We start from the raw sequence: 19,451 nt of genomic DNA on the forward strand, positions 1-19,451 counted from the left end.
AGGGAATGTCCCAGGCCAGGTTGGACGAGGTTTGGAGCATCCTGGGATGGTGGAATGGGTGGGCTTTGAGGTCCCTTCCCACCCAAAGCAGTCTGGAATTCCCAGATCCCTGAGTACAGAGGGGAGGGGAGGGCAGCTCCAGGGGGGATTGGGGGTGGAAAATCCTCCTGGAGCTTCGGGAATTCCTCGGTTCAGTTTGAGGAGTGTGAGGAAAGGAAATAGATCCAGATGTTCATTGCAAGCAGAGGAACTCAGCAAACCCAAATCCCTGTGGGAATCCAGGGATGCCCATCAGGACACTCTGATTATGGGAAGCCTTTTCCATAAAACTGTGGTCAGAACCTATGGAGAACATGATTCCATAGAACTGGGGGGAGTTCCTGCATCCAAAAACCCAGATTTTCCAGGGAAGAACACTTCAGCAGTGCATGATTTGTTTTCATAGAACTGGGGGGAGTTCATCCATCAAAAAACCCGGATTTTCCAGGGAAGAACACTTCAGCAGTGCATGATTTGTTTCCATAGAACTGGGGGGAGTTCCTCCATCCAAAAACCCGGATTTTCCAGGGAAGAACACTTCACCAGTGCATGATTTTTTTGGGATGCTTGAGCACCTCATGATCCCACCTGATTCTCCTCTCCGAGCGTTTTCCTGGGATGGCAGCGTGAGAATGATTCTTGTGGATCAACCAGTGAAGGTTTGGGGTCAGATCCCTCAGGAATGAGGGCTCTGAGAGCTCTCCCAACTCCTGTGGCTCCTTCCAAGGCTGGGAATTTCATCCAGAACCTCACCCAGAGCTTCTGGGGCCCTCAGGATTTGCTGGACCTTCCTGAGGGTTCTTCCTTGGAATGTTTGGGTTTGGTGTGCCCCGTCTGTGACATCAGAGCTGCTCCCATGGGAACAGCTCCAGGGCCTGGTGTGGACACGGAGTGACCAGAGCCCACCAGGCTCAGACCACCCTGGATTTCCATGGATCAGCCCCAGTAGAGGTTGGAATGTTGGGGTTGGATTTGGGGAGTGCTCCACACTGGGATATGTTTGTATAAGTGAGGGTTGGACAGGGCCTCCATGAGGAATTGGGATTTTGGGATTTCCTCCATTATTTGGGAGATTCCAGCAGTAATTCCTGCTGGAAATTCGGAGTTTGGTGGGAAAATGAAACTGGAGCCGCTCCTTTTCCAGTGGGAATCCATCCAAAATGAAACCCATGAAAAATAATGATGGGAGTCTTACAGAGAGGAGAGAATTTCACTCTGAAATTGCCGAACACACCCAAAGGTGATGGAATTTGGGCAGAGTTGGATTGGATCCAATGGATCAGAACATCCTCCTGTCCTGTTCAAAGAGCATTCCCGATGGAATTCCTTGAATTCCCACCCAGCTGGATCCAGTAATGCCTTGCTATGTCTTTTTTTACTTGTGCCTCCAGCTCCACATCCGGGAGGATTTTTCCCAGGTGGAAGGATTAGATCTGATGGGATGTCAGGGACATCCTGAAGGACCTGGAAGATTCATGGAATGATTCCGGGGGGTTCGGAGTGCTGAACCCAGACACAGAAGCACCTGGGAGATGGAGCAGAGCCCCATCGTGGTGATCCTGCTGTGTGCCCTGTGCATTCCAGCGGCGCTTCCCTTGGAACTGGGAATGGAGCTTCCCATGGAACCGGGGATGGAGATTCCTTTGGAAATGGGCTTGGAGCTTCCCTTGGGATCCGGATCAGAGCGTTCCTCGGGATCAGGATCAGAGCCTCCCTTGGGATTGCACTCAAAGCTTCCCTCGGGATCAGAGCTTCCCTCGGAATCGAGGTCAGAGCTTCCCTTGAGACTGTACTCGAAGCTTCCTTTGATATTGTACTCGAAGCTTCCCTCGGGATCGAAGCTTCCCTCGGGATCGGGATCAGAGCTTCCCTCGGGAGCAGGATCTGAGCTTCCCTTGGAACCGGACTCAGAGCTTCCCTCGGGATTGGAGCTTCCCTCGGGAGTGAGATCAAAACTTCCCTTGGGAGCAGGATCGGAGCTTCCCTCGGGAGCAGGCTCAGGACTTTCCTTGGGATCAAGATCAGAGCTTCCCTCAGGAGCAGGATTGGAGCTTCCCTTGGAACCAGGCTCAGAACTGTTCTTGGAACCAGGCTCAGAACTGTCCTTGGAACCAGGCTCAGAACTGTCCTCGGAACCAGGATTGGGATCCGATGTTCCCTTGGAACCGGGCTCGGAACTGGGATTGGGATCGGATCTTCCCTTGGTGCCGGGGTCTGAGCTTCCCTCAGAAGCGAGATCGGGATCGGAGCTTCCCTCAGAACCAGGCTCAGAGCCTCCGTCGGGATCGGAGCTTCCCTCAGAAGCGAGATCGGGATCGGCGCTTCCCTCGGAGCCTCCCTCAGAACCAGCACTGGACGTGACTCTCCCGCCAGGCGTGGAGTCCATCCCGCTGCGGCTGAAGCCCATGGTGCTGGTGAACTCCACGCCCTGCAGCGTCACCTGCGGGCTGGGCGTGAAGCAGGAGCGGCTGTGCGAGGTCAGCCCGGCCGGGGAGCACCGCAACTGCTCCCTGGTGCGCTCGCGCTGCCTCAGCGATTGGATCTGCGGCCTGCAGCACCTCAGCGTTCCCGAGGGAAAACCCCTCCAGCTCACCTGCCTCTCCCGGGACGCCGCCAGCCTGGAGGGACCCAATTTCGGCTACACCTGGAAGTTCGCCCGGGGGCTCATCACCACCAACGACCTCCTGTTCCATCCCTTGAGCAATCCCAGCCGTTCCCTGAGCTTCTCGCCGGTGCTGGAGTCGCATTCCGGCACCTACCGCTGCGACGTGCAGGTGCTGAGCTCCTTCCAGCTCGTCAAGAGGATCTACTTCGGCCTTAGGGTGATCCCCAGGGATCTGGTGAATCTGGACTTCGAGAAATCCCTGACTTGGGAGCAGCAGCTGGCGGCCAAAGGGTTGGAAGTGCCAGAAAACGCCACGGGGCCGCGGGGGCGCCGGGAGCGTTTTTGGGAGAAGCAGTGGTTTTCCGAGGTCGTGCTGGGAATTGGGAGCGGGGTGATCATGGGGACTGTGTTTGGCCTTGGGCTCTGCTGCCTGGGCAGGATTTGCGGGAAGAGAGCAGCACGAGAAATGAACGGAGATTGACGCAATTCCCCGTCTTTGGCTCTTTGTTAGGATCAGGAATTCAGGGTGAGAATCTTGGGATCATCCATTGTTGGATTTTGGTGATCCTTCCAACTCAGGACATTCCACGGATCCCATAAGTATTTATTGAGATATTTAGAATTTATTTGCAACAGACACAGCTTATTATTGAATATTTTTGGCTATTTTGGAGCCTGGATTAAGAATTCAGAATGGGATTCTTCAAGTCGTCCACAGTTGGATTTTGGTGATCCTCCCCTTCCCATTGTGGACGTTCTATGGATCCCATAACTATTTAACGGGATATTTGAAATTTATTTGCAAAAGACACAGTTTATAAATTTATACTTTTGGCCACTTTGGAGCCTGGATTAGGAATTCAGGAATTCAGAATGGGATTCTTTGGGTCATCCACAATCGTATTTTGGTGATCCTCCCTTTCCAAAATCCACAGCTGGATTTTGGTGATCCTCTTCCAATTGTGGACATTCCATGGATCCCATAACTATTTAATGGGATACTTAAAATTTATTTGCAATAATTCAATATTTATTATTGAATATTTTGGCTGCTTTGGAGCCTGGATTAGGAATTCAGGAATTCAGAATGGGATTCTTTGGGTTGTCCACAGTTGGATTTTGGTGATCCTCCCCTTCCAACTCGGGACGTTCCATGGATCCCATAACTATTCAATGATATATTTAGAATTTATTTGCAAAAGACACAGTTTATAAATTAATATTTTTGGCCACTTTGGAGCCTGGATTAGGAATTCAGGATGGGATTCTTGGGGTCGTCCATGATTTTTCCTTTCACCAGAATGACACAAAAATGCTTTGATACCGAAAAACATGGGTATGGAGGGAAAAAATTTTATTTATTTAAATGAAAACCAAACCAGGCACTTCCCAGAGCTGATTCCCAGAGGGTTTTTTTCACCTCCTGAACATGGAAAAATTGGGAATGACCCATCACAGCGGGCTGGGAGTTAATGGTCCAGAGCTGCCCCATCTGCAGGAGCCTCTCTGCTCTTTGTCATGGAAATTTCAGTGTCTTGGGCCCAGCTGGGATTCCCAAATCCAGCGGGATGAAAGCTCCAGCTCTGCTGGGGGGGGTCAGAGCGGGAGCCAAAAATCTCCTTCATCTTTGGATTGCGGGGTTTTGTAATTTCTGAGGGGAGCCAGATGCTCAGAGCAGGGAAAATGAATCCATAATTGGAGTTTTTATTTGGAGACCGAGGGCTGGGACGGCCACTGGGGTCCAGCTGTCACAAAGGGCCTTTAATGGGGTTTTTTTTAGGGGGTTCTCTTTGATTTTTGAAGGGGTATTAAGGTTTGGGGGACGTTTATCATAATAGGGGAAGGAAGGGAGAAGGAATGAAAAAGGAATAGCAGAGGTTGGTGCAAGTAGGGAAGTAAAACCCCTTTTTATCCCTCATTTTTCCCCTCTCTCCCTGCAAAACAATCTTTTCTTAATCGCTGCCCATGAATTCCCACTGTAAAGGGCAGAAAATTAGGAAAAAATGTCTCTCTGCTCTGAACTCCGGGACCTTTGGGATCACCAGAGGCTGGGGTTGGCCAGGGCTCCTTCCCTCTCTCTATCCTTCAAACTTCCCTCTCTCCATCCTTCACTCCATCCTTCCCTCTCTCCATCCTTCATCCTTCATCCTTCTCATCCTTCTTTCCATCCTTCCCATCCTTCTTTCCATCCTTCCCTCTCTCTATCCTTCAGACTTCCCTCTCTACATCCATCCTTCATTTTTCCCTCTCTCCATCATTCCTTCATCCTTCCCTCTCTCCATCCTCCCTCCAAATCCCCAGAATTCCACTTCTCTCCCTGGCCCTGCACACCTTTAACCCCTGGGCTGTATTTTAGGAACCTCCTGAGAGGTTTTAAGGAGGATTCCAAGCCAAAAACGCAGATCTTTGTCATTTCCCGAGGTGCAAATGCTGGGTTTGGAGGTGCAGATCCCTCCCCGTGGCTCTCCCAACCCTGGATTTACGGAATGGCAGAAGGGGCTGCCCAAAACAGGGCTTAACAAAGCCTGAGCTGCCCTGTCTGGAGAGGGATTTCCCTGCCTCCACCTGGGCTAAAAATTGGCATTTAAAGGAAAAACTGCACATCCGGGCCCAGCCAGGAAATTCCAGGGTTGGTATTGCCCAGGCTGGCACGGTTTTGTCTGGGATTGAGGAATCAGAGCCAGGGAAAATCCCTAAAACCCGCCTTGGGATGGAACCAGCAGCAACACCAAGCAATTCTCGTTAACTTTGGTCAACTGCTTTACTGGGAGACAGAGATTTCAACAGGCAACATCGATTCCCAGCCAGTCCTGTGGGTGCTCAGCTCAGCATTCCTGCTTTTCCCAGCCTCTGGAGTGGAGGGGGCTCCTCAGCATCCCAGAATTTCCTTGGGATGTCCGGCAGGCGTCAGAGCTGGAATCCAGAGCCTCTTCCTGGCTGGATCTCAGCCTTTGCAGTCCCAATCCAAGCCTGGAATTTTGGCTGGGTGAATTCTCAGTGCAGGGAAATGAATCCGAGTCCAATTTTTCCTTCTTGTCCCAGTGGTGGCTTCCTGGAGTCTCCCATTCCTGTTTTAATTTTGTCATTTTTTAAAAAAATTCCTTCTTTGAGCCCCTCTGAAATTGGATTTGTTGACACCTCCGGTTTTAGGCAGAGCTGCCCAAATTAAGGATTCTGGGAAAAGTTCCCTTTTTCCCAAAGAGGCAAACAGGGTGACAAATCCACCCCAAAAGCACGTGGGATATGGGAAAACACGGAATTTGCACCTCACAGCTGAGACAAGCACCAGGCTGGGGCTGCAAGTGAACACCAGAGTAGTAAAAAAAGCTTTTCAGGCTGGGGCAGAGCTCGTCCCTCCTGTGGGTTTTTCTCCTTGGGCTGGTTCCTGCAGGATTTGGTTCTTTTTTGTGGGGAAAAGGGATCAATCCCATCCCACGAATGCTCCGAGCTGGCTGTGCTGGGATGGGTGTGGGACATGCTGCTCCCTGAACTCCTCAGTCCCCGTCCCCCCACGGAATTCACTGTACAGAGTTTAAAAAAAAAAGTCAAATTTAGCAGTCTGGTTATCTCATACATGGCTTCAGTAAGGCAGAAAACCTATGGATACAGTGAGGGCGGGGGCAGCTGGCTGCAGAATTCCCGGAGAATTCCTCATTTTCTTCATTTTCCTTAAAAAACATTTAATCAGTTAAAGAGACCCACGTCTTGTATGAAAGCTTTTGTTCCTCAAAACCAAAAAAAAAGAAAAGCTGTTTTTAATTTCTTCCTCCCTTCCAACCACGTGGTCCAATCTTCCAATCCTCTCCCAGCGGTGCTGCCCCGAAGTGGGATTGGTGGTGTTCCCATGGGATTGGTGTTGTTCCCATGGAATTTGGTGGTGTTCCCATGGGATTTGCGTTGTTCCCATGGGATTGGTGTTGTTCCCATGGGATTGGTGTTGTTCCCATGGGATTTGGTGTTGTTCCCATGGGATTTGGTGTTGTTCCCATGGGATTTGCGTTGTTCCCATGGGACGGGGAGGAGCCGAGGTCAGAGCTCCAGGGAGCTGATCAGGGCCACCATCAGCAGGGAGTTGGTGGTGACGACCACGACGTGTGGCGCTGGCCTCATCCCTGAGTCCTCCACCATCATGCTCGTCCCTGGAAAAAACAGGGAATAGGGAATTAAGGGAGGTTTTGTGGGGTTTTTGGTGTGTTTGGTGCTGGTGAAACTCCTGGGAGTGCTGGGAGCAGGAATTTGGTGGTGGGCGCTGGGAATTTGCCCCTGGATTTCGGGAATTCGATGGAGCTGAGGCCCCACAGAAATGGGGTTTCACTCTTGGTGGAAAACTTAGATGGTTTTTAGGTGGTAACTCTTGGGAAGTTGGGAGTTGTGGGGTCTGGAGGCTGCAAATCCTAAAGCTGGGTCAGGCTGGAATGGGTTTGGGGAGAGGAGTGGGGAGGAGAAGAGTCAGGAATTCCTATGAGTGAACGGCACAGGGGAACTAAAGGCTGATTCCAGGAGAAAACAATTCCAGAAATTACCAATTCCAAAATCTGAACCTAAAACCCGTGGCCCTGGAAGGGGGAGTGGGTGTGGTCAGTGGAGTGGGTGTGGTCAATGGTGTGGGTGTGGTCAGAGGGCCAGGTGTGGCTGAAAGAGCACATTGGAGGGTGTGGTCAGTTGAATGGGTGTGGTCAGAGGAGCACATGGATGGGTGTGGTCAGTTGAAGGGGGTGTGGTCAGTTGAATGGGTGTGGTCAGTGGGGTGGGTGTGGCTGAAAGCACATTGGAAGGTGTGGTCAGTTGAATGGGTGTGGTCAGAGGAGCACATGGATGGGTGTGGTCAGTTGAATGGGTGTGGTCAGTTGAATGGGTGTGGTCAGAGGAGCACATGGATGGGTGTGGTCAGTTGAATGGGTGTGGTCTGGGTGGGTGTGGTCAGAGGAGCACAGGTACCGCTGTTCCTGAGGATGTGAACTTCTGCTGGAGTCCCGTCCCCGCCGGGCCCGGTGACCCTGATCTGGACGAAGGCGTGAGTGAAATCCTCAGGGATGGGGATGTCGATCTGGCTCTTGCTGGCCAGGTACAAGGTGGGGGCCGAGTGGGAATCCTGCCTGTAGAGCATCTGTGGGAACAGGGAATGCTGAGCTCCCATTCCCTGTGACTTCCTTGGCTCACCTCCAGGAGAATCCCAGCCTCGCTGGCCTCACCTTGTACCCCGTCACCGCCGACTCGTCTGCCTTGGCCACCACGGGGTCCCACTTGATGCTCACTGTGGAGCCGGAAAAGGTCCAGGAGATGTTCCCAGGTGGCCTTTTTGGTGCTGAGGGATGCAAAACCAGACAGGATTGGGTAAATCAAGGAGGGAGGAGGGGAAGGCTGTGCTGGTCCCAGCCATCCCCTGAGCTGTCACCATTCAGGGGACATCAAAAGATCAAAGTCTGGGGGGTTTTGGGGGATCCTGTGGAAGGCAGAGGGGTCAGGGCTCACTCACGAGGTCTCGTGGTGGTGACGTTGGTGGCAGGGCTGGGGGGGCCGGTCCCTGCCCGGTTGTAGGCTCGCACTGACACGTGGTAGTCGGTGTTGGGGTTCAGGCCGGTGACATGGGCCGATGTCACCAGCCCCGCTGTCCTCACTCTGTCAGCCGCCTCCTCCTTGTCCCCGTCCTTCCAGTACCGGATCTGTGTGGAAAAGGACGGGATGGGTTTAGGAAGGAGAGATCTGCAAATCCCAAATCAGCCCACCCTGAAGGAACTTTGGGTGTTTGTTTCCATGTGTTTTGCTTTGTGTGCGCCCAGGAATGAGGCCACAGCCTCCCAGGAAAGGCAGGCAGGAAAAATGGGATGATTCCCTTTAATCTCTCCTGAGAGAGCAGTGCCAGCCCCATTAGAACCACGTGGTGGGAGAATTATCCCCCAACCTCTGGAATCAAAATGCTGTTTCCTTTCACCTCACATAACCCGGGGGAATTTTCCTTGCTGGGGTCTCCTATTCCCATTGGAATCTCCTACCTCGTATCCCAAAAGCACTCCGGTCATTTCTCCCTGCTCCACAGGCTCCCAGGACACATCCATCTCCGAGGACAGGACAGACTTGGCAATGACCCTGTAAGGAGCCGCTTTGGGTTCTGAAAGAGAGGAATAAAATCCTTTTCCTGACTTTGGGCCCATCGGGAACAAAAGGTTTTCCCAGAGCGTCATCCCCTGGCAGACAGCTGGTGTAAGGGATTTAGGGACTTAGGGGGACAAGCAGGGCCACAGCTGTGAGCTCTGGGATCCGTGTCTGCCCCGAGGCTGTGGGGCAGCCAGGGCTGGGCTTAGCGGATCCTCACTCTGGAGTTTGAAGGAGTAGAGGAGCCAAAGGAGTGTCTGAGCTCCTGGAGGGACACGGATATACAGGGGTCTGGCTGGGGAAAGGCAGTGGGTTGGACAAAACTGGGAATTCTGAGTCTGTGCTGTTGTGGAATGGTTTGGGTGGAAGAGACCTTAAGGCTCAACCAGTGCCACCCCTGCCATGGCAGGGACACTTCCCACTGTCCCAGTCTGCTCCAAGCACCATCCAGCCTGACCTTGAACACTTCCAGGGATCCAGAGGCAGCCACAACTTCTCTGAGAATTCCATCCCAGCTCCCCACCCTCACAGGGAAAAAATCCATCCCAAATCCCATCCATCCCTGCCCTCTACCAATGGGAGCCATTCCCTGTGTCCTGTCCCTGCATCCCTTGTCCCAAATCCCTCTCCAGCTCTCCTGGAGCCCCCTCAGGCACCGGGAGAGGCTCTGAGCTGTCCCTGGAGACTTCTCCTCTCCAGGTGAACATTCCCAGCTCTCCTGCTGCTCTTTACCTTCCTCTGCTGAGTACACAATGGCCGTGAGGCTCTCGGGGCCCTCCCCTTTGTTGTTGTAGGCCCTGATCTTCACCTCGAAGGGGGTGTAGGGCGCGATGCTCTCGTTGCGGTACACGAAGTGCAGCGACTCCGCGTGCGGCACCCGCGCCCTCAGCCAGGCCTGGCTGCCCTTCCTCCGGAAGGACACGATGTACCCAAAGCCCTCCCCGTTCTGGTAGTCGCGCAGCGTCGGCTGGGAAGAGAGAGAGAGTCTTGGTCTGTCCAAACTGGGATTTGGCTTATCCAAACTGGGATGGTGGTGCTGATTTCCTGAAGGAAATCTGTGCTTGGTCCATCCAAACCAGCCCTTTGCTCAACCCCACGTCCAAACTGGGATGTGGCACTGATTTCCCAAAGGAAATCTGCGCTTGGTGCATCCAAACCAGCCCTTGGTGCATCCAAACCATTCCTGTGTCCAAACTGGGATGGTGGCGCTGATTTCCCAAGGAAATGTGCACTTGGTCCATCCAAACCAGACCTTGGCTCAACTCTGTGTCCAAACTGAGACGCTGGAACTGATTACCAAGGAAATGTTGCTTGGTGCATCCAAACCAGCCCTTGGTGCATCCAAACCATCCTTGTTTCCAAACTGGGACACTGGAACTGATTTCCCAAAGGAAATGTGTGCTTGGTCCATCTAAACCAGCCCTTGGCTCAGCTTTGTGTCCAAACTGGTGATGCTGATTTCCTGAGGGAAGTCTGCATTTGGTCCATCCAAACCAGTCCTTGCTCAATCCTGTGTCCAAACTGGGACTGTGGCACTGATTTCCCAAAGGAAATGTGTGCTTGGTCCATCCAAACCAGCCCTTGGCTCATCCCATGTCCAAACTGGGACTGTGGCGCTGATTTCCTGAAGGAAATGTGTGCTTGGTCCATCTAAACCAGCCCTTGGCTCAGTTTTGTGTCCAAACTGGGACTGTGGCACTGATTTCCTGAAGGAAATGGGCGCTTGGTGCATCCAAACCAGCCCTTGGCTCAACCCCGTGTCCAAACTGGGATGGCAGCACTGATTTCCCCCCAAAAACGCCACATGGTCCCACCTTGGTGCTTTCCCTGTTCCCAACTCACCGTCCAGGTGATGATGAGCTCGTTGGGAGCCCCTCCGCCGCCGCCGAGCCCGGATGGTGCCACCGTTGGTGCTGTGAGGTCCCCAAAAAAAGCAGAGTTTGAGTTAAAGAGGTGGGAGCGATGGAGAGAGGCACAAACATGGTGTGACACCAGATGGGACAGCTCCCAGGAAAGGACTGGGCTCTGTGTAATTCCAGCTTGTGCCTGACCAGGGGATTTAGGGACAAGGATTTGGTGTCCAAGGGGACAAGGATGGAGCTCAAAATCAGGGATGTGGAGGGGAGTTTTATTAGGAAGAAGCTGGTTTGCATTTGGTGGATTGGGTGAGGTTCTCCTGCTGTTCTCCCATCCTTTCTGTCCAAGCAGATTGACATGGAACAAACATTCTCAGCTGGATGCAGTGCTGGCAAGTGCAACTCTAACCCTGTTCGTCTTTGATACAGAAATGGGCAAAAAGATGGAAAATCCTGTGGTGGCCTCAGCTCTGGGAGCTCTCCAGGAGATGATTCATCCCTTGGGACCATCCTGGGCAGGGAAATGGGACCTGGGCTTGTCTCCACACCCACCTGCTTCCTTGGTGCGGATTTTGCTGGAGGGCAGACTGGGCTCCCCAATTCCCAGGATGTTGCTGGCCAGGACCCGGAACTCGTAATCCATCCACGGGATGAGGTTCACCACCTGCGCCGTCTCTGCGTTGCCCTCGATGTTTATGGGATCTGTAAAATCCAACAGCACCAGAGGGGAAGGAATGGAGCGAGGAGCAGCACGGAGCCAGGGCTGGCCGGTAGCCTCGGTGTGTCACCGGTGCCACTGTGGGGACACTCACTGGTGCGCATCTGCTTCCATTGGTTGGACAGGAGGGTCCGGGCCTCGATGAGGTACCTGGCGATGGGGCTGTGGTTGTCGAAGCCACGGCTCCAGCTCAGCTGGACGCTGGTGTCACTGATGTCCCTCACCACCACCCCTCCAGGTGGGCCTGGAGGTCCTGGGGACATGGAGAATGTGTCACTGGCTTGGAAAATCTGGAGGTTTGTCACTCTGTGCATTGTTCAAGTCCTAAATTCACATTGGGCCTTTCTTTTCTGGAAGGTGAGAAGCCTCACCACCAGCTTTAGCCTCTGGAAAAGCTCCTCAGCTTGGTTGGAAAGGTTGGAAAAGACCTCCAAGATGATCAAACCCAAGTTTTGGGTGAAAATAAAACCCACTGGGCCTTATAATGGAATTATTGGGTGTGAGGTGGTAACAGAGCAATTGATGGCACAGGCCATGTCATTGCTCTGGGTTTGCCAGGAGCAGGGAACGTTCCCACAGGAATTACCTCTGACGGTGAGCGTGGCTGACTCGGACGCGCTGTCCACCACGGTCTGGGCCGTGCAGGTGTAACGCCCCGAGTGCCGCAGCTGCGCATTGGAGATGCTGAGGTCCCCAATGGCCTCCTTCTGCAGGGCAAGGGGACAGCACGATGGGGACAGCGCCAGAAGGTGACCGGTCGCTGGCCAGAATCCAGTGTGGGGTGGGTTTGGGTGGGTGGGTGGTGGTGGAGGTGGAGAGGAGGGAGATGGGAAAAGATTCCCCCAGGGGCATGGAGCTGGATGGATCCTGGATGGATCCAGTGCTGGCCAAGGCTGAGGCTGTGCTGGGTCTGTTTGGCTTGGGATGGTGATCAATGAGTGATCACTGACTGATCAATGAGTGACCGCTGGGCAATCACTGAGCCATCATTTAGTGATGGTTGAGTGAACATTGAGCGATCATTGGGTGATCACTGAGTGACCAATGAATGATCAATGAGTGATCATTGAGTGACCATTAAATGATCACTGATTGATTGTTGAGTGATCATTGATTGATCATTGAGTGATGAATGAGTGGTCATTGATGATCATTGAGTGATCATTAAGTGATCATTGACTGAACATTGAATGAACATTAAGTGATCATTGAACGTTGAGTGATCACTGATGGATCATTGAGTGATCAATGAGTGGTCATTGATCCATCATTGAGGGATCACTGGGTGATCTCTGCCTCCCTTTATCCACAGGCCTTTCCCTTTCTCCTCCAGTTTAGGAGGGGAATGACCATGGAATCATGGAATGGCTTGAATTGGGAAGGATCTTGAAGCCCATCCTCTTCTACCCCAGCCATGGCCAGCGACACCCTCCACTATCCCAGGTTGCTCCAAGCCCCATGCAACCTGGCCTTGGACACTTCCAGGCATGTGGAATTCACAACCACTCTGGGCAAAGTGGTGGAGAACCTTTGGTGGGCACAAACACACAAACAACGAGTGTGGAATTCATTTTCCACCCTTTTGGATGGTCCGGAATTCCCTCTGGACTCACTGCGCTGGCTCGCCGGTAGTGCCCCTCGGACTTGTCAAAGTCGATGGGGAAATCATCCAGGGACCAGGTGAAGGTGAGGTCCATGGTGGGGTCGTGGGATGCGTGGCACTGCAGGGTGAGGTTCTCACCCACGTTGATGTCGGCGCTCGATGGTGCCAGCGTGATCTTGGTGGCATCTGCAGGGAACGAGCGGGAAGGGTGATTAGCAATGGACATCCCCATCTCAGCACCCAAACCATCCCCTCCAGCTCCTCATCCCATTCCAACAGCTGGAGCTTCACGGGAGGAAGAGGAGGGACTAGGAAATGGAAACGCTTTGCTCCAGGGCTGTTTGTTGGCAGGTCAGGCAGAAGTTTTGCTGCTCCACCTGAAATCACTTTGATTCCCTGATTATTCTGGTTTTTGGGAGTGTAACGAGAGAAGAAACATCACATCATTCATTCTTGGCTGTTTCTGGCTTGATTGACCCCAAATGATCATCCCTACCTCGGACAGAGAGGATTCCAGTGCTGTTGGCTTTGCCCATGAAGTTCTCAGCAAAGCAGGTGTATTTTCCCTCATCGGATTTGCTGATGTTCTGCAGGATCAGGGTCCCGTCCGCCGTAATCGTCACCCTGCAAAGGAGGAGGAGCCACACAAAGGAATGTTAAAATGTCCACTGGACATTTGGGAATTTCCACTGATTTTGGAGAAACCAGAGACAAAATCAGGCAGAAAATATTGTGTAGGAGTTTGCTAAAGGAGAAATTAGAGGAGTAACAAAATTCAGGGAGCCAGCAGCACTTTTGGATCATCGAGTCCAGTCTTCTGTTAAAGAAAATAAAATTATTTCAGCTACTTTTTCTAGGTGGAAGCTGACTCTGTGCTGCTACCTGCTGCTGTTGACCAGGAGTTCTGTCCCTTTGGTCCAGAGCACGGTGGCTTTTGGTGCTGCTCGTGGCTGGCACGGGATGATGACCTTCCCACTGCGGGCTGCCGGGATCAGGCGCTTCACCGGGTTTAGTCTAAAATCTGGAGCTAAGGCTACAGGGATAAAAAGAGAGGATTAAGGCACGATTAGAAACGCTGGCCTGGGGGGAATTTCAGCGCCGTGCGAGTGGGAATTGATTTGTTTGTTGGATGGCTCGGTAAGAGAAGCGAGGCAGAGTCTGGAGAGCGGGATAAGGGAGGAATTCCTCGGCTGCCAAGGGTGGATCCTGATGCCTGCCAGGCAGGAATTATGTGGCACACGAGTGGGACGGAGCGATGGGAATGACCCTAACAAGTGCAAGGTCTTTGAGAGACACAACAACAGCTGCTTTGGAACATGTCGAGGATAATCTCTTCAATATCCTGACCAACGCAGACATCCAGCTTGCCTGAAACTCCTCCTGGAATTGCAGATGGAATCGGGATTTACCTGTTGGCCTCGGTGTGTTAATGTTGAGCAGTTGGTGCTCAGGGCCTTTAATTTATCTTTGGCATCTCCACGAGGAGATAAACTTTTGGACTAACGTGAAACAAGTTTGGCAGTAGTTCAGCTCGAGTCACCATCTATCAAACCGGGTGGAATGAAGGCTGAAATTTTTTTTTTTTTTTTGCCCTCTTTCCTCCAAAAAAGAGGAATTTATAGTGGAAGAGAGGCTGTAGTGCTGCTGCTGGGTGTCCTGTCCGCTTCCTGTGGCTAAACAGATTTTTTTGTCCACTTTCACACAAAATTTACACAGGATTTAGAATTTCAAGGCTTGCACAGTGTCTTGTTGAACCAGCAGCCATTTCAGTGGTGAGCGGAGCAGTTTTTGCCCGCTCTTATCTCGCTGCAACATCACAACGTCAGGATCACATCAGGATATTAGGAAGAGATTTTTTTCAGTGTGCCATTGGAACCCAGAGCTCTGGGAAAGGAGGAATTACCTTGCACTGTTAATTCAGCACTTGCATAAACTGTGCCATGCTTGTTCTCAGCCACACACTGATACATGCCAGAGTCCTCCAGGACTAGCTTGGAAAATCTCAGCTCTCCACCGCTCACTTCGATGCGGTTCTGTGCAAACAAGAGGATGAACCCATTAGATGAGAAAAACAAAAAAATTAAAATGGAACTCAGTCCTCAGCTGGGTCAGGGTTGAGTTTCATCACAGACTCCTTGGGGTGGCCTGGTTTTCCATGGGGGAAAACTCAGGAATTGTTTTCATGTCTGTGCGGTCACTCCCCCCCGTCGCCGTGCTCTGCTTGCCGAGACACCTGAGCAGCAGCGTGCAGGTGACACCAGGACAGGCACGAGGGGCTGTTTGTCCTCCCTGCTGGCCGGCTGTGAGTCCCTGCAGCTGCTCGAAGCAATGGCTGGGATGGCAGCGCCGGGAGAGGGGATTCGGGGATGGTGCCGTCGCTTCGCAGCCCGATGGGGGCACATGGAGGAGGGATGCGGGGTGAGAACCGGGGTGGGGATGCAGGAGCGAGGCAGGAGCAGGGGCTGGGGCTGGAGGAGCGGGGTCAGAGCTGCCTGGGGGGGTACCTGGGACGTCAGGGGCTGCCCATCCCGCAGCCACCGCACCGTGGGCCGGGGCTTGCCCGAAGCCACGCAGCTCCAGCGCAGGTCGGAGCCAATGTCGGCCTCGGTGTCCGAGATCACGTCCAGCCAGTCGGGCTGGGCTGCAGGGGACAAGAGAGAGAGGGCAGAGCCAAGGAGCTCAGCTGAGAGGTGGCAGTGCCAGGCTGGCAGAAGGATGTCCTGGTGCCAGCGCTGCCGGCACAGTCGTTGGCACAGCGGGATCTGCCACGGGAACCGCCCCGGCCTTTTGTGCAGTGAGAGGCACGGCCGGGTCCTGCTGTGCAAGATCAGGGCAGAGTCCAGGGTCGAGGAATTGGTTTCTCTTCTTAAGAGTAAATTCAGCCATTCCTGAACTATCAAATCATGGAATGGTTTGGGTTGGGAAGGAACTCCAAGGTCCCCCAGTGCCTTGGGCAGGAACACCTTCCATCATCCCAGCTTGATCCAAGTCCTGTCCAGCCTGGCCTGGAACACTTCCATGAATGGGAAATGCCACAGCCCCTGTGCCACCATCCCCATACACCCTGTGCCAGGGCCTCACCCTCTGACAGTAAAGAATTTCTTCCTGAAATCTCCTCTGAACCTTCCTTCTCTCAGCTTCAGGCCATTCCTGAACTTCAGGAAAAACTGGGATCAGGATGAGGTAACCAGCTGAAGTTTTTTAACTTGATTAGATCTGCTCAACAGCTCGGAGCGTTACCCCTGCTGGGAGCTCCTCAGGCTTGGAGAGGATCTTGAGCACGAGCCAAGTTTGATTTTTAGCACTCTCCTTCCTTCCCTGGCTCCCTGATGTTTGCTGTGGTGATTTTAGAGCATTTTAAGAGCTCTCTCTCTCTCTCTCTTTCTTTGCCACAGCCCAAATGTGCCCATCAAGGAAAGGTTTCCCTGATCCCTGCAGGTCTTGGTTGGGGCTTTGCAACACCTTTAATTAGGGCTGGGAAGGGGAAGGATTAGAGGGGGTGGTTTTAGTCCCAAAGCCTTGGACCATTGCCTGGGGCACCTTGGGAAGTTAAAATGTGTTCTCTGGGTGAAGGACACATGTTTAGATGTGCTCCTTGGGTGAAGGACACGTGTTTAATGTGTTCTTTGGATGAAGAACACATGTTTAATCTGTTCCCTGGGTGAAGGGCACATTTTTGGATGTGTCCTCTTGGATAAGGGACACATTTGGTTGTGTCCTGGATAAGGGACAAGTTTGGTGCATCCGCTTGGATAAGGGATGAGTTTGGTGTGTCCTCTTGGATAAGGGATGAGTTTGGTGTCCCCTTGGATAAGAGACGAGTTTGGGTGTGTCCCCTTGGATAAGGGATGAGTTTGGGTGTGTCCCCTTGGATAAGGGATGAGTTTGGGTGTGTCCTCTTGGATAAGGGATGAGTTTGGTGTGTCCCCTTGGATAAGGGATGAGTTTGGGTGTGTCCCCTTGGATAAGAGACATGTTTGAGTGTGTCCCTTGGGATAAGGGATGAGTTTGGGTGTGTCCCCTTGGATAAGGGACGAGTTTGGATGCATTACCGTGGATGATGATGCGGCCCTGGTGGGTGTCCCTCCCTTTGGAGTTTTCCGCCTCGCACTCGTACGTCCCCTCATCCTCAAATCCAGCCTGCTGGATCTGCAGCAGGGGCTCGCTGCCGATCCACTTGGAGGACTGCGGCCCATCCAGCTTCCTCCACTTGATCCGGGGCACGGGGCTGCGGAAAAGCCAAGCTGGTGAACCCGGGCTGAGCTCAATCCCCGTGTGGCCACCCTGGTCCTGTCCCACTGGGTCTTTGCTTTGGCCAGCTCCTCCCTTTTCCCATTTCCCTCCATCTCTGGTCTTCCATTGGAGGTGTGGAAGTTCTGCCATTCCCTCCCCATCCCATCCCAATCCCCATCCCAATCCTGATCCCAATCCCGATCCCGATCCACACAGAGCTGCACTCACTTCCCAAAGGCGAAGCACTCCAGGGTCACCACCTGCCCGGTCAGAGCGTAGGTGTCCGCAGGGAACTTGGCCTTGATGCTGGGTGGGAACTGCCTGGCATCTGCCATGGGGAAAACACCGCTCAGGGCACCTGGGTGACACCAAAATGCCACCCGGGGGGGGGGGGGGTCTCAAAGGGCAGAGGGAGGCATGAGGTGACTTCCCAACCCGTTTGGGTGAGGGGACAGAGGTTTCATTTTCTTTTTCAGACAGCTCTTGCTGAAGTCTCTAAAAATCTCTTTTATAACATCTCAAGGCTCCACAATTCCTGAGAATTCTGGATTCCCCAGGATCCTGGAATGGTTTGGGTTGGAAGGTCCTTAAAGCCCATCCAGTTCCACCCACGCCATGGACAGGGACACTTTCCACTATCCCAGGTTGCTCCAATCCATGTCCATCCAGGCCTTCCTCTTCTTTAATTCCCTTTTCCCTGTACCAGAATTATCCTTTAAAAATAGAGAAACCGCACAGATGGAGTGGAAACAGGGAATCTTGGAGAGAGGGCTGCTTCCCTCCCATACCAGCCCATCCATATTTTTGAAGCTCTTAAGAGAGGCTGGAGGATGACTTGGGCACTGTCCCCAAATGCTTTGTGGCATTTATTAATTTGAATTTTTCCCATAAGAACTGGCATTTTTGGGACAACCCAAGAGCACTGACCCTCTGCAGCCAGGCTGAGGCGGGAGAACTTGCTGAAGACGCTCTTGGTGATGAAGTCCATGTGGCTCGTGGCAAAGCAGGAGTAGTTGCCCAGGTCCGAGGCCTCCGTCTTGGCAATGTAGAGGTTGCCCGTGGTCTGGGAGATGAAACGTCTCCTGTCGGCCGGGATGAAATTGGGGAACTCATTCAGGAGCCATCGGTAGGATAAACCTGGGGGGGAAAAGGAAAGGAATGAACTGGATTGATTTGTCCTCCCAGGTGGAATGGACTCAGCAGGATTCCAGGCTGGAATTGGTCTTTCCATGGGAGGAAAAGGGAACTGACTGCTTTGGTTGCTGTCTCCTCCCATACGGGATGGACCCAGCAGGATTCCAGGCTGGAATTGGCCCTTGCACGGACACACCAAGTCCTGCCTCTGCTTTGTTGTGTTGCAAACTCTGAAGTAACCCCAAATTTCCTTCCATGGAATTCCCAGAAAATCTGGGAGCCCCGTGCTCTGCTGTGTCCCCCTTACCTGGGTAGTGGGGCGGGGGGCTGCAGGTGAACATCACCCCCCAGCCCTCGGTGATCTTCACGGGGTCCCGCTCTTCCGCTGAGAATTCCTGCAAAACTGAACAGGCAGAGTGAAACCCGGACAGGAAAACACAGCTGGAGGAACATCTGCGCTTTCTCTGCCCCTCCTCGGGTGGGAGATCCAAAAATATCATTGGCTTTCTCCATAAATTTCCAAATTCTCCAAATTTCTACAGAAGCGCTGGGAGATTTCTCCATGGGATGATGCGCTGGAGAGATTCTCTCCAGCCTCTTCCCAGGCAGGCTCCGTTTAAGCCCAGCCTAACTGGGGCTGTGTTTAATTTACCTGGCGGCGCCAAACTTACAGCCAAAGCGGAGCGAGGCCTCCCTGCTCACCACGGTGCCCCTGGAGTTGGATGCCACGCACTGGTAGGAGCCAGAATCCTTGGCTTTCACAGGATTGCTGATTACCAAATCCCCGGCCACCAGCCTGTAGCGGGAATCCGGCTCCAGCTTTAGCTCAGTGCCGTTCATCTTCCACCTGATGGGAAAAACGGGATAAATCCCCACGGCCATGCTCATGGGGCTGAGCCTGATGGATTTCCAGCTGGAGGTCAATTTGGATGTGAGCTGTGCCCTGGGAGGGGTGGAACATCTCAGGATTGTGGAATTGTGGAGGGTGGAAAATCCTTCTGGGATCATCGAGTCCAAGCTGTGCCTGATCCTCACCCTGAGCACTCAGTGCCACCTCCAGGGATGGGCACTCCAAACCCCCCTGGGCAGCCCCTTCCAGCCCTTTCCATGAGGAAATTCCTGCTCATGTCCAACCTGAGCCTCCCCAGCCCAGCCTGAGGCCGTTCCCTC

General features: G+C 53.0%; 2 protein-coding genes across 2 annotated transcripts in view; one reads left to right on the forward strand and one right to left on the reverse strand.

The window, feature by feature from the left end:
* The first annotated feature begins 795 nt into the window (after positions 1–795).
* TMEM81 (transmembrane protein 81) lies at positions 796–3,193 on the forward strand. Its single transcript, XM_063178210.1, has one exon. It carries the CDS (start codon positions 1,572–1,574, stop codon positions 3,123–3,125), a length of 1,554 nt encoding a protein of 517 aa, XP_063034280.1. The 5' UTR covers positions 796–1,571; the 3' UTR covers positions 3,126–3,193.
* A 2,193-nt stretch (positions 3,194–5,386) lies between these two features.
* Positions 5,387–19,451, reverse strand: part of CNTN2 (contactin 2) — a 32,150-nt gene continuing 18,085 nt past the window's right edge. The window contains exons 4-23 of the mRNA XM_063178209.1: positions 18,953–19,128; positions 18,589–18,684; positions 18,075–18,284; positions 17,376–17,475; positions 16,967–17,142; positions 15,419–15,555; positions 14,818–14,947; positions 13,797–13,947; positions 13,411–13,538; positions 12,925–13,100; positions 11,898–12,018; positions 11,406–11,564; positions 11,146–11,295; positions 10,580–10,650; positions 9,470–9,704; positions 8,638–8,753; positions 8,121–8,307; positions 7,837–7,949; positions 7,583–7,751; positions 5,387–6,783 (exon numbers count right to left, since the gene is read on the reverse strand). Coding sequence (XP_063034279.1) covers positions 6,674–6,783; positions 7,583–7,751; positions 7,837–7,949; positions 8,121–8,307; positions 8,638–8,753; positions 9,470–9,704; positions 10,580–10,650; positions 11,146–11,295; positions 11,406–11,564; positions 11,898–12,018; positions 12,925–13,100; positions 13,411–13,538; positions 13,797–13,947; positions 14,818–14,947; positions 15,419–15,555; positions 16,967–17,142; positions 17,376–17,475; positions 18,075–18,284; positions 18,589–18,684; positions 18,953–19,128 — 2,911 coding nt within the window. The 3' untranslated portion in view covers positions 5,387–6,673. The remainder of the gene's footprint in view (positions 6,784–7,582; positions 7,752–7,836; positions 7,950–8,120; positions 8,308–8,637; positions 8,754–9,469; positions 9,705–10,579; positions 10,651–11,145; positions 11,296–11,405; positions 11,565–11,897; positions 12,019–12,924; positions 13,101–13,410; positions 13,539–13,796; positions 13,948–14,817; positions 14,948–15,418; positions 15,556–16,966; positions 17,143–17,375; positions 17,476–18,074; positions 18,285–18,588; positions 18,685–18,952; positions 19,129–19,451) is intronic.

Source organism: Melospiza melodia, chromosome 28, assembly GCF_035770615.1.
Source record: "Melospiza melodia melodia isolate bMelMel2 chromosome 28, bMelMel2.pri, whole genome shotgun sequence".
Classification (NCBI taxonomy): domain Eukaryota; kingdom Metazoa; phylum Chordata; class Aves; order Passeriformes; family Passerellidae; genus Melospiza; species Melospiza melodia.